The sequence below is a fragment of the Microdochium trichocladiopsis genome (genome assembly GCF_020744255.1).
Source record: "Microdochium trichocladiopsis strain MPI-CAGE-CH-0230 chromosome Unknown B0I36scaffold_2, whole genome shotgun sequence".
NCBI lineage: Eukaryota > Fungi > Ascomycota > Sordariomycetes > Xylariales > Microdochiaceae > Microdochium > Microdochium trichocladiopsis.
In genome coordinates, this window is record NW_025763545.1 from 309,677 (window position 1) to 323,626 (window position 13,950).

The 13,950-nt window shown below is 55.3% G+C and overlaps 6 protein-coding genes across 6 annotated transcripts; 1 reads left to right on the forward strand and 5 right to left on the reverse strand.

The window, feature by feature from the left end:
* Nucleotides 1-151: 151 nt before the first annotated feature.
* On the reverse strand, nucleotides 152-805 carry B0I36DRAFT_371809 (NAC domain-containing protein; the record flags this gene model as incomplete). Its single annotated transcript, XM_046160049.1, has 2 exons — nucleotides 152-396; nucleotides 571-805. 2 exons carry the CDS (start codon nucleotides 803-805, stop codon nucleotides 152-154), a joined length of 480 nt encoding a protein of 159 aa, XP_046016254.1.
* Nucleotides 806-1,687: 882 nt separating this feature from the next.
* B0I36DRAFT_236102 (RNA dependent RNA polymerase-domain-containing protein) lies at nucleotides 1,688-4,843 on the reverse strand (the record flags this gene model as incomplete). The annotated part of the gene is made up of 2 exons (XM_046149444.1): nucleotides 1,688-3,048; nucleotides 3,121-4,843. 2 exons carry the CDS (start codon nucleotides 4,841-4,843, stop codon nucleotides 1,688-1,690), a joined length of 3,084 nt encoding a protein of 1,027 aa, XP_046016255.1.
* A 1,563-nt stretch (nucleotides 4,844-6,406) lies between these two features.
* On the reverse strand, nucleotides 6,407-8,136 carry B0I36DRAFT_345299 (putative D-lactate protein; the record flags this gene model as incomplete). Its single annotated transcript, XM_046156345.1, has 4 exons — nucleotides 6,407-7,179; nucleotides 7,251-7,469; nucleotides 7,554-7,965; nucleotides 8,077-8,136. 4 exons carry the CDS (start codon nucleotides 8,134-8,136, stop codon nucleotides 6,407-6,409), a joined length of 1,464 nt encoding a protein of 487 aa, XP_046016256.1.
* Nucleotides 8,137-9,249: 1,113 nt separating this feature from the next.
* B0I36DRAFT_313402 (uncharacterized protein) lies at nucleotides 9,250-9,526 on the forward strand. Its single transcript, XM_046152615.1, has one exon. The coding sequence runs from the start codon at nucleotides 9,361-9,363 to the stop codon at nucleotides 9,517-9,519; it is 159 nt and encodes a 52-aa protein (XP_046016257.1). The 5' UTR covers nucleotides 9,250-9,360; the 3' UTR covers nucleotides 9,520-9,526.
* Nucleotides 9,527-10,029: 503 nt separating this feature from the next.
* Nucleotides 10,030-11,673, reverse strand: B0I36DRAFT_313403 (ribosomal family S4e-domain-containing protein). The gene is made up of 3 exons (XM_046152616.1): nucleotides 11,504-11,673; nucleotides 10,904-11,326; nucleotides 10,030-10,660 (listed from the first exon to the last, which is right to left on the reverse strand). Exons 1-3 carry the CDS (start codon nucleotides 11,515-11,517, stop codon nucleotides 10,309-10,311), a joined length of 789 nt encoding a protein of 262 aa, XP_046016258.1. The 5' UTR covers nucleotides 11,518-11,673; the 3' UTR covers nucleotides 10,030-10,308.
* Nucleotides 11,644-13,949, reverse strand: B0I36DRAFT_62169 (uncharacterized protein). The gene has a single exon (XM_046163108.1). It carries the CDS (start codon nucleotides 13,738-13,740, stop codon nucleotides 12,085-12,087), a length of 1,656 nt encoding a protein of 551 aa, XP_046016259.1. The 5' UTR covers nucleotides 13,741-13,949; the 3' UTR covers nucleotides 11,644-12,084.
* Nucleotide 13,950: the final 1 nt, after the last annotated feature.

Here is a 13,950-nt window from a genome sequence, read left to right on the forward strand (position 1 = left end):
AAAGAGGTATCCCCGTTCCCTGACTCCAAGAAACCACTTCCCTCGCCTTCAAGCTATCCTTGTGCAATCAACTTATGTGCAGGTCATGACTTTCCCGGAGCCGGCCAAGTGGGGATTTCCCCAAGCCTTTTTTTTGGTGGTGATGTATCGCTTATTCGACCTTGCTCTCAAAGTTCTCGCCAGCGACGAGGTCGGGGATGTCATCATCGTCCTCGTCGTCACCGCCCTTGGCACCAGCCTCCTTGGACATGTTCTGGTAGCTCTCGGCGAGCTTGCGGAGCGAGGCGAGCGAGTCGGCGCCGAGCTGGTTAAGGATGCCGGGGACGAGCTCAGTTAGCTCCTTGTCCTCGCCGTTGCCGTAGATGGCAAAGGTGTTGGAGGGGACGGCGGCGTGGACTAGATGGTGGTGGGGAATGGAGTCAGCACAGGTCCTCATCAATTCCAAATGTGCCCCCTTGAACGGCAAGGTCCTCCTTTCTCGCAATTGTCCGGTGACGCTCGAATTCTTCGCAGCAACCATGCTTGGACAAACAACGGTCTAGGACACGCAAACAGCCAGGCCTGACGTACCCTTGGGAGCGGCAAAGTGGATGACGTTGCCGTCGCTCTTGAACATGTTGACCTCCTCGATGGCCTGGATGGGCTGGACGTTGAGCTTCTTGAGGGCGGCCTGGAGCTTCTTGTCGTCGTTGCCGCCGCGGTTGACGTTGCGCCGCTGCTTCTGCCGCGGGGTGCCCTTTCCGCCGGTGCGGGCCGGGGCGGCGTTGCCAAACTTCTTCCTGAGGAGCTCCTGGACGTCGGCCATTTTGAGTCGTCTGCTTTTTTGCTCTGCGGTGTGTGCGAGAGGAGAGGAGAAGGGAGAGAGAGGGAGTGAGGGTGAGGTCGATTCGTCGGGCCGTTTCGCTGTCTTCTGTTCGTGGGGGAGAGGGAGCAGCAAGGTCGAGGTTTGGATGTGGGGGGATTTTGGCAATTTTCCAAAGTGGCAGCCAGCAAAGCTCACCTGGACACGGCTGCACTTGCTGCCTCGACCTGCAATTGTCTTTCCTGCAACGTCACAAATCCGAACCTGAGCATGGCCCTGACATCCTCGTTACCATCGCGTGAAACAGCTCAATTGCTGTCATTCTGCTGGGGAGGTTGGCTTCACTGCATCTGCCAAAAATTCCCTGACGGTACTGGTGTCCTTGCACACAGGGGAGCTTCCAGGCGCCCAGGTACTAGTGAGGTTGTGCCTTCAAGTCACGTTTCTGGCTGCAAAGTCGCAGTACTTTATATTCTTCTTCACTAGATCTGGCAATCACATCGGCTCTGGAACCTTGCATGCTATATTCTCAGGTAGTCGATATCTATACTGGGACACTCGTGATGTTCTCTCCCTTCACCAGCCTGACCTGCCTGCCATCCAGGCGACTTGGAGCTTGCTTGCCCGGCACGTCCAAAATGTGCGTGCCAAGAATTGCCCCGGGATCCACCTGCATTTTGCCTTTTCGCTTGTGCTTCCGGCGGGCGGAGGTGTGGCGCAGCAGCTCAGCCAAAAGCCAATGTCCGCTCAGCTTCAGGCAGGGTGTGCTCGCGCCTCGGTGGCTGATGAAGAAGCTCTCCTGGCATATTCAGTCGACGGCATTGTCAACGTTTTGTTCTTCCGAAGGATAAACAAGAACGAGCCGCTCGCCTGGCCATGGAAAGTTTAGGAAGCTCCGAATCCTATCCATGCAGGAGACGGCTGGTTTGCATCCTCCTCCTCGACTTCTTCAAAGGTGTCGCTGTCTTCTCCTTCGCCCAACTCCTTTGCTTCCTCGATCTGCACATTCTCACCCTGCAATGAAGCAGAAACGCTGGCAGGCACATCTTTCTGCGGCATATCAGAAGTCCGGGTGGACATAATGTTGCTGCTAAGCTCTGACTGAACTGAACCATCTTGCTCTGTCCTTGTCCCCGTTGCGAGAATGCCAAGCTCCCTGTCAAACAACCACGGGAAACTGATATATGGCATATTCTGCGGAGTCGGAGGCTCTGCCGTCGCGCTCAGCTCTGTCAGTCGCTCTTGGACTTGTCTGTTTGTCACACTGTAGCAAGCTGCTACAAATGGCAAAACATCCTTGTCCTTTTGCGAACCAAGGTGCTCGAAGACGGCCGCCTTGGCATTGTCAATCAAGCTACCGCGCAATAGGCCAATTGTCTCTTGGGTCTTGTAGTCAGAGCCGACCGCAGGTTTACTCAACACAAAGGTGGACCACACCTCAAACTCTGTTGCGATGCCATACTGGTTCATGATGTTCTGGAGGGCAATGTCGTACTGTGCCTTAAGTTCCTCAGCTTGAGCGCAAAGTTCGTCTGGTATGTCGAAACGTCGCAGTATCCTGGCATCAAATGCGTACGAGTAACGAGGCTGGAAGTCGACCTTGGCAACACGATCATATATCTGCCCGAGGACCGTTTGAGACGCGTGGCTCTTTCCCCTCTTTTCCATGAAATGTGGCCAACTCACGGGCTGTAAGGACTTCTTCATCTTCGCCGGAATCCCTGTCTTGTTGAAATCGACAGACTGGGAGTGAAGAGCCGCAAGCTCGAGGCATTTGGGGTGTCCAGCGCCGTACTGGTCGGCGTTGGCGAGATGCGCGTGGGCAATGATACCCAGGCAATTGTTCTTCATGTAATTGACCAGAAAGTCGGTCACATCGTTGATTGTGACGGGTTTGTCCTGCTCATTCTTTGCTGACACACGAAACTCCATCGGGTCATGCTGTCGGATCTGAACGAGTTCGTGATCCCAGATGACGAAGTACTCATCACCGTCGAGGTCGCCACCAGAGCACATCGAGGGGATATCGCGGTCACCCTGGGCCGGGAACACAACTAGGTCATGCAGGTGCCTCAGCGCCGGGATATCGACAGCCTCAACGAGGCGGATATCACCAGGGTGCAGTGTCGGGTTTCGTCCCACTATGCACAAGCCTGTGATCACTTCGTACTTGTCGTCGCTGTTTGGGACTTGTAAGAATACTTGAGGTAGAAGCGTACTCTCGCGGTACCATCCGCGCAAAGTATCTTGAACAACCTTTGTTAGCTACGTGAACTCGCGTTGTAGCTGTGTGCTTGTGCTTTTCCAATTCTACTTACTGGTCTCATCCACACCACCAAAGACGAATGCACCGTTTTTGACATGTAAGCGTCCCTTGTCCTTCAATTGCTTGAGACACCAGGTGCGCCACAAGTCAAGCATTGTCAGCATGAACGGTTCTTGGGCGTCCATGAAGCCATCTCCGATCATCTCAGACATTGCGCCTAGGACCCCGTTCTCATCATTGTTGGCTTCGAGTATCTGTTGCGCGATTTTACTATCGGTCATAACTCTGTCGTAGTCGGAGATTTGTGCCGCAAGCATGTTTAGAAACACCTCCGCGCGTACTCCCAAGGACGATAAGATGGTGATAGTTTGCCGATTCAGGGTCGCCATTGTTGTCCGAGACACCTTGATGATCTCAAGCCTTTTGCTCGGGGACTCGAACTTGACTTGGGATGGGCGGAGATGGACTTCAATCCAACCAATATCCCATACTACAAGAAGACCCTTGCTGCCACCAAGGCGGAATTGAAATGCCGAGGGCACGACACTCCTGCTTCTGCTGAGTTTGATACTAGGGCTCTTTATGATCTCCGTAGCTAGGAACGGAGATATTTTCCCAACCCCGTCGGTGAATACCCATTCGTTACCGGTATCTACAATGTCGACTTTGTTATACAAGTAGGGAAGCGCTGGAGCTTTCGTCGTAGATAGGCACTGACCCATACGAGCCGCATACCTGGCAGCATTCCGGATGGTATTGAATGTTCCCATTTGCTGCCGTATAACTTCGCAAGTGAGGTCACCATCGTCGCAGAAAAACAGCGCACTGCTCTCTCGTAATTGGGAGTTGCCGTAAGCGAGGAACCTATAGTGGTGCCCACCAATGCGGATACCTTCTCGTAGAGTACGGGTGATTCTGTCCCAAATTTCCTTTTGGTGATCATCATCGCCATCCTCGTCCCAGATCTGGCCACGGATGCTGCCGTTATGCTTTTCGTCCAGAAACTGGATTCGCAGGAAATGGTCTTGATGGTGCTTATATTCTCGAAGTATCCGATGAGAAGTTTCGACAGTAGGTGGAGAGAAATAGATTGTTGTTGGAGTGACGACAGCTTTGCGAACGAGGCAGCAGTATTCTGGGATTCTCTGCGTACGAGAGGGGCAGCCGCGGGTAATATCCCTGTCTTTGAAAATGTCCATTGGTTCCCACCATCTTTGGCCTTTCGTCGCGATGTAGGCTAGCATATTGGATGTCCGTAATTGCCCACTTGAGCTGTCCCCATTCCGCAAGCTTCGCAAGAACTCTGACGTGATATTGTCTTCATGTAACACGCCAAGTGACAGACAAGCTTCCAGCAGATAGCGAACGCTGAAGGACAAATGATAGTCCTTGTCGTCATCGAGCAGAGTCAAAGAGTCGATGAGTTGGCTTGTCCTGTCCAGTCTCTGCCACAGACTTGGTGACGCGCCGTTATGGGTTTGGAAATCAACCGCTTGGAAATCATGTGCGAAGATCGACTTCAAATTGACTTTGTGGTTGACCAGTATGCCCTTCATCCCGCGCCAGTGCTCCTGGGCCTTGGCTGGCAAATCAAAGCGATAGACTCTCCATCGACCAAAGTCGATCTGATTCTTTTCGTGGAGGACAATCGGGCCATGCCGACCAGAATGTGCAAGCGGAAGATTGACCGCCCGGCGCCAGACTCGCTCTCCATTACGAGGTCGTTCATGTTGATAACTCGAGCCGTGTGATCGTTCTTTTGAGACGGTCACCATGACCTCGGGTGGATCGCTCAACGATAGCAGGAGCGCCGAGATGTTGCTATCGTTGCCACTACGAACAATAGTGCATGCCTTCGAGATGCTGGATAATGGCACCGAAAATCTGTAGACCTTGCTCTCTCCACCATCCTGCTTGAAGCAGAATCGGATAAAGAGGCGGGAGTTCAGAATACTGACCTCGGGTGTCAAACTCTTACTGTCTTTCTGAAGCGTGAGCATATCGACCATTCGCGACTGGGTAGTCATGTAACCCATGTGAAGGTTCGAGGCTAGTATAGAGCTCTGCGTTGCAGGATTGGGAATGTTGACGGCTTGGTCAGTGTTGACTAGGGATGTCTCCTCGTTCGTGGGCCCAGGCATCTTAGAGTCGCCCGGCAAGTCTACGCCGTAGACTTGAATTCCCACTGGCAACTCCTTGAGGTTGCCCAGACCCGGCTTAGTCTTGTCCAGGCCGTTGAACACCGATATACTCGTCTCGGTGTGCGACGAGACATGACTTGCCGTGAACATGGATTCCTCGGAATCCGCTAAGGACGAGCTTTCCGTTTCGATAGGGACGACATCCTTTTGTTCCTGGCGTGGGCGCACCACCCAAGTATTTCTCATGCGGCGTACTGACGCTTCTTCCTGAGGATGGGAACCTGGAGTGACATCCTCCGCGAGCCTGGGCTGCTGCGTTGATATGGTGGGATCTCTACGGAGCTTCTGTCTGAATGCAGTCACAGCATCATGTAGCTTTGTGTCCCTGCTTGGAACAGTACCGCTGTCGCTATCGGAGCTCGGGTCATGGCCTGTGTTTCTCCCGGAGTATGGCGGTATATCATCCGCCATGTCGAACTGTACTCAGGATGCTTGAAGTGGGCATGGGAGGGGATTTCCTGTGATGAGCCTTGTGTGAGAGGGCGGAATGTGTCTTGGTTGGGAGCGTACGGCGGACATGACAGACCTTGAATGCGCCCGTTGTGCCAGCAATGATTTGGGCGAGGTTCCTTTTCGTGGGCGTCCGTGTTGCCCCGGGAGTTGTGCTTCTCGCCCAGGCACGAAGGTGTACTCTGATGATTGGGAGGGTGGGTGAAAGGAAGTGCTTGGACTTCGGCGACTAGGAGGGAGTGATTTTTGACATTCAGGGAAAGCGATGGAGGAGACTGAGGAGGCGAGGAAGATTTATGACCAGACCTTCGCCTATTGGTAACTCGATGGGTGGGTGAGGTGATGGGCGTGGTGGTTATGGGCGCGAGCGTCGAGAGGGAGGGCGGCAAAATGTGGCGGCGAGCGTCTGCAGCCCATTGAAGGACGTCGTGCTAAACGCAGGGACAATGGGCCGTCTGGTATGTGTTATGCCCGGGAGAATCATTTCTGAGGTCAATGCAGCTGCCGCTCCTAGATGTGGTAACTGGCACGTGCCTTCCCCGTTTGATGAGTGAACGTTCGCGGCTGTATTCTACGAACTTGACAAACCCAGTCTCGTTACCACGATGTGTCGACTGAGAGCAAGGTCACACGGCCGCCTCCTAACCTCCAAAAACAAAACAAAAACCTTCATTTTCTAATTTTCTATTAAGCGAGGTCCATGATTTTTCCCGGGTTCATGATCCATCTCGGATCCAGCGCATGCTTGAGCTGCCTCATGACCGCAAGCGTCTCCGGCCCGACCTCCCACTCGAGCGCCTCCTTCTTGCCCCATCCAATAGCATGCTCGCCTGTGCACGTTCCGTCCATATCGATCGCCCGCCTCACCATGTTCTTGACGCATCTCTCGACCTTCTCCCTCTCGGCCGGGTCCTGGCGGTTGTACATGATGCTCTCGTGGAAGTTGCCGTCGCCAATGTGGCCAAGGATACTCGCAAACAGGCCCAGATCGTCCATCTCTTTCTTGCTAATCTCAATCAACTCCGCGAGCCGACTGAACGGCACTGCGACGTCCGTCGACCAGACCTCCTCGTTGCCCTTGCGCAGGGCGAGCATCGACCACAGCGACTCCTTGCGCGCCGACCACAGCAGCTTTTGCTCGCGCTCGTCCTTGGCGAACTCAAAGTTGCTGCCCTTGTTCGCGCTCGTGATGGCCTGGACACGGCTCACGTTCTCAGCCACGCTCTGCTTCGTCCCGGAAAACTTGAAGAACAGGGTCGGCTCCTCCTTCCAGACTCGCGGGGCAGTCGCGCCGCCCAGGTTGACCACCTTCATCTGCACCTCGTCCATGATCTCCATTGCTGCAACAGGGATGCCGTTCTGCATGACACCGGCGGCGGCGGCAGCGGCGTCTCGAATCGAGGGGAAGGTGACGACGGCGACGGAGAACTCCTCAGGTATAACGGCGAGCTTGAGTGTGGCTGTATGTAATAAGCATGATTAGCTGCGGTGCTCCAGCATGACAGTGTAGTGACCACGTAGACGGCCATACCTTCAGTGACTATTCCTAGCGTGCCCTCAGAGCCAACAAAGAGCCCATTCAGATTGTACCCGGCCGAGCTCTTCCGCGGTCTCCTCCTTGTCTTGATGACGCTGCCGTCGGCAAGGACAATGGTCAGGTTCAAGACCCAGTCCTTCATTGTGCCGTACCTGACTGCATTCGTCCCGGAACAATTCGTGCCAACCATTCCACCGATTTTAGCATTCGGGCCTATTCGTACACATACATGTTAGTCAATGGGATTCAAAGTAAAGGGGTTCTCCCATTGGGAGAAAAAACCAAAGGCACACTCACCCGGATCGATCGGGAAGAACAGTCTGCTGCCCATATCCAGCAGCTGCGAGTTCAGATCCTGCCACCCAATGCTCGGCTGCACCACGATATCCATGTCCTCCTGGTTGAACTTGATAATCTTGTCCATGTACGCAAAGTCGATGCTGACACCCCCAAACGGCGCGCTAAAGTTGCCCTCGAGGCTCGACCCGCCCGAGTACGGGATGATGGGGATGCGGTAGTTGTGGCAGATGCGCGCAATGATGGAGACCTCCTCGGTCGAGCGCGGGTACGCCACCGCGACCGGCAGCGTCTCCGGGTTCGAGCTCGACCACTCCGAGTACCCGTGGCGGTGTAGGTCCTCCGAGTCGGTGCTGATGATGTCCTCGTCATTGCCGTTGCGCTGGATCTCGTCCTGGATCTCGGCAAGGGCCTTGTTTTTGAAAGACAGAGGTTATTAGTCTTAATACATTCAGTCAAGACTATTCGTTGACGACGATGACGACGACGACGACGACGAAGAGGACAGTGAGCCGCGACTTACGGAATTCATCTCATCCAGAGTCGCATAGACCGGATTTGGAGGCTTGTTGTCGAAAAGCATGAGTTTCTTGCTAATGGGGCTCTCCCTCTTCTCCTCGCTCGGGCTGAGCGACAGCGCAGCGAGGCCAAAGCCTAGGACGCCAGCAGTCGCCGTCAGAGCAGCAACATGCTGGCCGGACCATTGCGGATCGGCGGGGCGTGACGGAGGTGGTGATGACCTTGCGCCTCCGGCAGGAGCCCCGGTGCTCGTGCCGGCCCTCCGGACGCCGCCGAGATGTTTTGCCGGGGATGGCAGTGAACACCGGCATGACCGGGCGGCCAGACGGCCTGGAAGCGTTCTCGCGAACATTGAAGTCTTTGGAGTCTTTGAGAATGGGTAAATGTTGTAATGTCACTGCACCATGGCGCAATAATTACTCTGATAGGACAACAGCCGTGCTCGCTGCCGTTACGAGGACGAATCACGCCCGGACCAGACCGGTACAAGTTACCGGACAACTGGTGATTGTGCGGGATAAGAGGCCGCTACGTATCTGGGTGAGTATGCAGGCAGATGTCACAAAGGGAGTAAAATCATTGACCGTTGAGCCAGAGAACAGACTTGAGGCAAGAGGAGGAAGAGGAGGAGGAGGAGTAGCAAGGAATGCCAGCAAAAGGACTACCCGTCAGACAAGAGCCAGCGAGCACGCAAGAGCGAAGCCGGAAGGCGGCGCGAGCTCCATGATCAAGAGCCGGCGGACCCTTTGGCTATTTGTGGGGAGTCGACAAGATGAGGAGCGAGGCGCGGATCCGGGGAGGCACTTGGACTGGACGATGAGCCGGGGCAAAGCGCCCCGAGTGGGGACCGGGCTCCTTCACGATGGGGTCAAACCTCGCCGACTCGGAGGGAGAGCTGACCATTGCGAATTTAGCGCAACGAATGGGGGGGTTTAAGGATGCCCCATACTTGCCAAGCGCTGACCAAACAGGTCTACAACGCTGTAAGATCAATCCCTTTGTTTGGCAACAATGTTTCAGTAAGCCAGTGATCACGCGACAGCACCTGCGATGTAATTGCCCGAGTCTGCAAGACTTGGAGCCCACTGGCGGTCTGGCGTGTGCTTTTAGGTAATAGAAACCACCACACGGGCTGCCGCTCACGGCTCGGTCAGCCCCTTTCTGTGCCGTGTGAGCCAGCGGAGCGCGTGTCTGTCGTGAGACCCAGGGAGCTGGGCTGCAGGAGAGCCTCAGCGACGTCCAGCGAGCTCGGGCTGCATACTGGGGTAACGTCAGCCTCTCTCTTTGCATGAGCGTTGCACGTCATGGTGGTGGTGGGTGGGCAGACGTGTACGCATCTCGTCGGAAGCGGTTCAAGGTGGCCGGCCAGAGACGGGTCATGCGGCCAGCTTTCCAGGCGATGTCATCAGAGCAGCAACCTAGACCTTGGGTTTGGGGAAGCTGGTGACACCCCGCCTCGGCGACGTGCTTATTCATGTCGTCCATCTGGCCATGGATCAAAGATCGTACTGGGCAGGTGGGTGGTGCCCTAGAGGTGCTCAAGACCTTGAGTCGGGGCTGCCGGAGCAATACCACCAAACTGGTCGCCCCAAAGGCACACCGGACATGCGATGACATCTTTTTCGCGTGGGGTGGCACACGTCGCTCACTAGGCAGATCCCCTGCCGATGCGCAGAGAGGACTGAGCTGGGATGTTGTTCAGGGTGTTGGTTCACGTGGCTGGTTTGCGTCGAGAACAGGCCGAGCGGCCACACGCAGCCGAATTGTCCGAAGATGCATGTCGATGGGAAGGGTCAGCACCCCACGCTCAACAAGATGCAGCACTCCGATGTGGGGGGGCTTGGGAGGCAGGCAGAGCGTGGGGGTCCTCGTCTCGTCTGGGAAGGAGGGATCTCGACCGCTGGATTCCGACGAGCATATCGGCTGGAGCGTCGGAAGGGTACTTGGACAAGGACGACACCGCCACGAAAGAAACTCGTCGGGTCGTGGCTCATTTCCAAATTCACTTTTTAACATCACAGCAGAACAGGCACGGTCTGTGTATGTGTGAGGGGCAGGCATCGATCTCATTTGACAATTTTACTTCTTTTTTTCATTGTCTCATGTTCATGACAGGCACGAACGGATATACCGTAGACTCCAGGACCATGCGTGAAAAATCAACCATTTCCCAAGTTTTGTTTCCCTTTTTTTGCTTCATCAATCAAACCAACGGACAAGAGCCGGCAGCCAGCATTTAGTGGCCAGCCAGGTTGTGAGCTCGGCGGCGGTCTCTCTCCTCGGCGATGGTGAGCTTGACACCCTTGCCCTTGGGCAGGGAAACCCACGGCTTCTCAGAGCCAATGACGAAGACGTTGCTCTCACGGGTAGCGAAGCTGTTGTCAATGGCATCCTTGATGTGGACAATGTTGAAACCACCATCGTGGCGCTCACGGTGAGTGATGACACCAACACGACCCATGTTGCGACCACCGGTGACCATGGCAATGGCACCAGTGTCGAAGTGGATGAAGTCAGAGATCTTGCCAGTGGACAGGTCAATCTTGACGGTGTCGTTGACCTTGATGGCAGGGTCAGGGTAGCGGATACTGTGCATGGCAAAGTCAGTATAAAGGGGGGTATATGAGGGGATCATACCAATCGCTGGCCCAGGCCTTGGAAGTACCCAAATCCTTTATCGAGTCTGCCACAGACGCTCTTCTCATTTCTTTTGTTCTCCTTTCTGAATGACGAACAGCAGCCCAAAAGACGAGAAGCCCCTGGCAAGACTCTTGAAGGGTGGTTCAACCAAAGCTTGGTCCAACGACTGAATGATGGCTGACAGAACTCACGTTCTAGCATCGTGCGTAACCAAGAATGGGATTCCGCCCTTGCCGAGCTGCACACGCTTGACCTTGCCGAGCTTGTACTCGGCCTCCTCAGCCTGGATGCGGTGGACGGCGAAGCGGCCCTTGGTGTCGTAGATGAGACGGAAGTTCTCGCCAGTCTTCTCAATGGTGATGACATCCATGAAGCCGGCAGGGTAGGTCATGTCGGTGCGGATCTTGCCGTCGACCTTGATGAGGCGCTGCATGAGGATCGACTTGGTCTCGCGGTAGTTGAGCGCATACTTGAGACGGTTGCGGATGAAGATGATCAGAGGCAGAGCATCGCGACCCTTGTGGGGACCGGCAGAAGCCTTGGGGGCATAGACACCCGACAGCTTGTCGAGGAGCCAGTGCGAGGGGGCGCTCAGGCGCTTCTGGTGCTTCTTACTGCAGGGCGAGCGTGAATGTCAGCGGTCGTGACTCCATTGACTTGTATTCCAAATATTCGGTACGGATCGAAGACGAGGTTGCTCGAGAAAATCGTTCGTTGCCGCGATACCGCTCGTCTTCGAGCCGTCCGTGCCGGAAAGTAGACAAGGCGCAAAGCAGGATGTGGTTACTTACGGTCCTCTGCCCATTTTGACGGTATTGACTGGCTGTGTTGGCGGTTGGTCGTGAGGAGTGAAAGTGCGAGGGTCTCAGCGTTGGATCCACGGAAGTTGAAGGGCGTAGCAATTTTCGTGCAGGACCCAGAAAAAGTGCTAAATTCTTGTGCGAGGAAGTGGAATCGCTAGGAGAGTCATCTGGGCAAGGTGGTCCATGCGCTCTGAAAAGCGGGTCTCGGTAGGTCGAGGAGGGAGAGTGGATCCTGCAGTACAAGCGCCCCTCTGGAGCATATACCGGGCCGGCTGCTCACTTAGTGATCTGAGTGGACAACTTCCCTACCGAGATGAACGCAACGAGACTGCACGATTTACTTTCTCCTCGCGGAATTGCAGAAAAAGGCACCACGTTGAAAATGACGGAGCCTGTACGATCAAACTTTAAGCACAAGAACACGCAATCATCTCCAAGCCGCTTTCACATGTTTTGAGCCTTCACAGACGTGGATAGCACGAAGATTGATTCGCTTACTGTATAAAAGACATGATCGCGCTTTGATGGATTCAAGGTCATTACGTCGTAAATACTGGGAGGCTAGGTCATCAACTCAAACCGCGGCGGTCGCTTGTTGATGTGTCCACAAAGCTGTGGGTGTCATCCAGAAGCAGACGCGAGATATCCATCTCGCCCATCGCACCAGTGTGGAATCCGGGGATGGGGTTGTCTGTCCAAACACTGTGGCTCATTGGCGGGATGTAGTCTGCCGAGTCCGTGAAACTGCTATGGGCAGAGAACCGTGGTATTTCTTCCTTTGAATGAGTTCTGTCGAGTTGCGGGTTGGGCTTCTGGGTGGATCTCGCAGCATTGAGCGAGTTCCCGATAGTCATGTTGACCGATGGTTCGAGAGTACTCGCCTGAGCAGATTGATCCCCTTTAACGTGCAAGGCCGTCTTCTCGGTCCCCGGAAATCGCTCGGGATACTTGTTGCGGAGGCGATCTCTCAAATCGGTTGGCTGCCGGCTCGAAAGGTGGTATCGCGGATCTCGCTGGATCTTTGTCCATTGTGGACCATATAGTTCAAACCCTTCGAGGATCTCCCGATCGTCTTGTTCTGAAAAGGGCCGCCTTTCACGACGGTGAGACTTTTTGAACGGACCTTTGATGCCAAGCTCCACCAGATCTTCCAGTTTCTTGCGATGAGCTCGACTCTTGCGCTGCTTGGGTCCGGAAGGGTCTAGCTCGGGTTGGCTGCTTGGCTCGGCCTCAACATCATCATCCCGATTCAGAATGTTCTCCGACATGAGCCCCTTGGTGGGCTTACGCACAGCAAGTGCCTGCCCCGAGATATCGTCCCTGCCTGTGGCATCTGCCTTCTTCGCGAGGAGGTCGTCCCGCAGCTCAGCGGGGCAGCAAGTGCGAAATCGATCTTTGAGATCTCCAGCTGATCGGTCATGAAAATTGTACTCGGGATCCTCCATTATATCAGTCCACCTTCCTACTCCATGCTTACTTACTCCGAGAAGGAGATGATTCGTCTCCTCCTCGGACCACTTCCGCCGTGGCTTAGCGGCTTTCCGTTTGGGCTTCCCAGTCGGAGTACGCTCAGGGTCTGGGGCTGAGCTCTGGCTTTGCTGATCAGTCGATGCCACGGAAGGTTGGCCCTCGACGGCAGTGGGACCACCTGAAGTGCTCGAGGCCTCTCCGTGGGTGTCCGATTGTGGACGGCCATCAAAGGAGATGGGCGGGAGTGAGAGCAGAGCAGCACGATCCGGCGGCTCAAGAAGGCCTACGATGATGGGCGGGAATGTGTGCGGCTGCTGCGCAGTGGCCTTCTGCTTCTTGAGCGGCTGTGGCAGCTGAACAAAGTCCTCCTTGTTAGGACGCTTCTTGTTGGCAAGATCATCAAGGGCGAGGTCAGGGTTGTCATCCAGGATCATGCGGAGGTCCTGGGAGGACACATGAGTGACGAGCGAACGGTCGGCGAGATGACCTGTGCTGTCCGGCCTCGTCAGCGAGCCAGTATGCCCGTCATCGCCAGCACCATACGGGGGGTGGCGCACGGGCTGTGCCCCATTCTGATCTGGGTTGTGCTCGAGCCTGCGAGAGACCTCGGGCTCTACGAGTTGTGGGAGACTCGTTGAGCTCGAGGACTGTGGCAAGTTGAGGCCTTTGATGGGCGGCAGCTCGGCGTGGCCCGGTTTTGGCGTTGAGGTCGACTCGTTGAGGAGGTGAATAAGTCGGGGCTCGATGGTGGCCATGCTTGATCGGCAGCAGCTGCCAGGGGGAGGGGCATCGGAGTCGGCCAGGGGGCACGCTCGAGTCACCAGTGACTACAGGTCGCCAGGCCAGCAGACAGTCCACTGAGGGTGCGGCAGGAGAATGGACAGCGTAACCGGTGGGCAGGCCCCAGGCAGAGAACCCCAAGGATTCTGAGATGTAGGGAGAAGCCGTCGAGGCGGGCGAGATGA

Excerpts from the sequence above, each read along its gene's own strand:
- B0I36DRAFT_313402 (XM_046152615.1), top strand. The coding sequence starts at position 9,361 with ATGAGCGTTGCACGTCATGGTGGTGGTGGGTGGGCAGACGTGTACGCA.
- B0I36DRAFT_62169 (XM_046163108.1), bottom strand. The coding sequence starts at position 13,740 with ATGGCCACCATCGAGCCCCGACTTATTCACCTCCTCAACGAGTCGACC.
- B0I36DRAFT_313403 (XM_046152616.1), bottom strand. Across the intron at positions 10,661-10,903 it reads GTTACGCACGATGCTAGAAC|TATCCGCTACCCTGACCCTG; the intron begins GTGAGTTCTGTC and ends TGCCATGCACAG.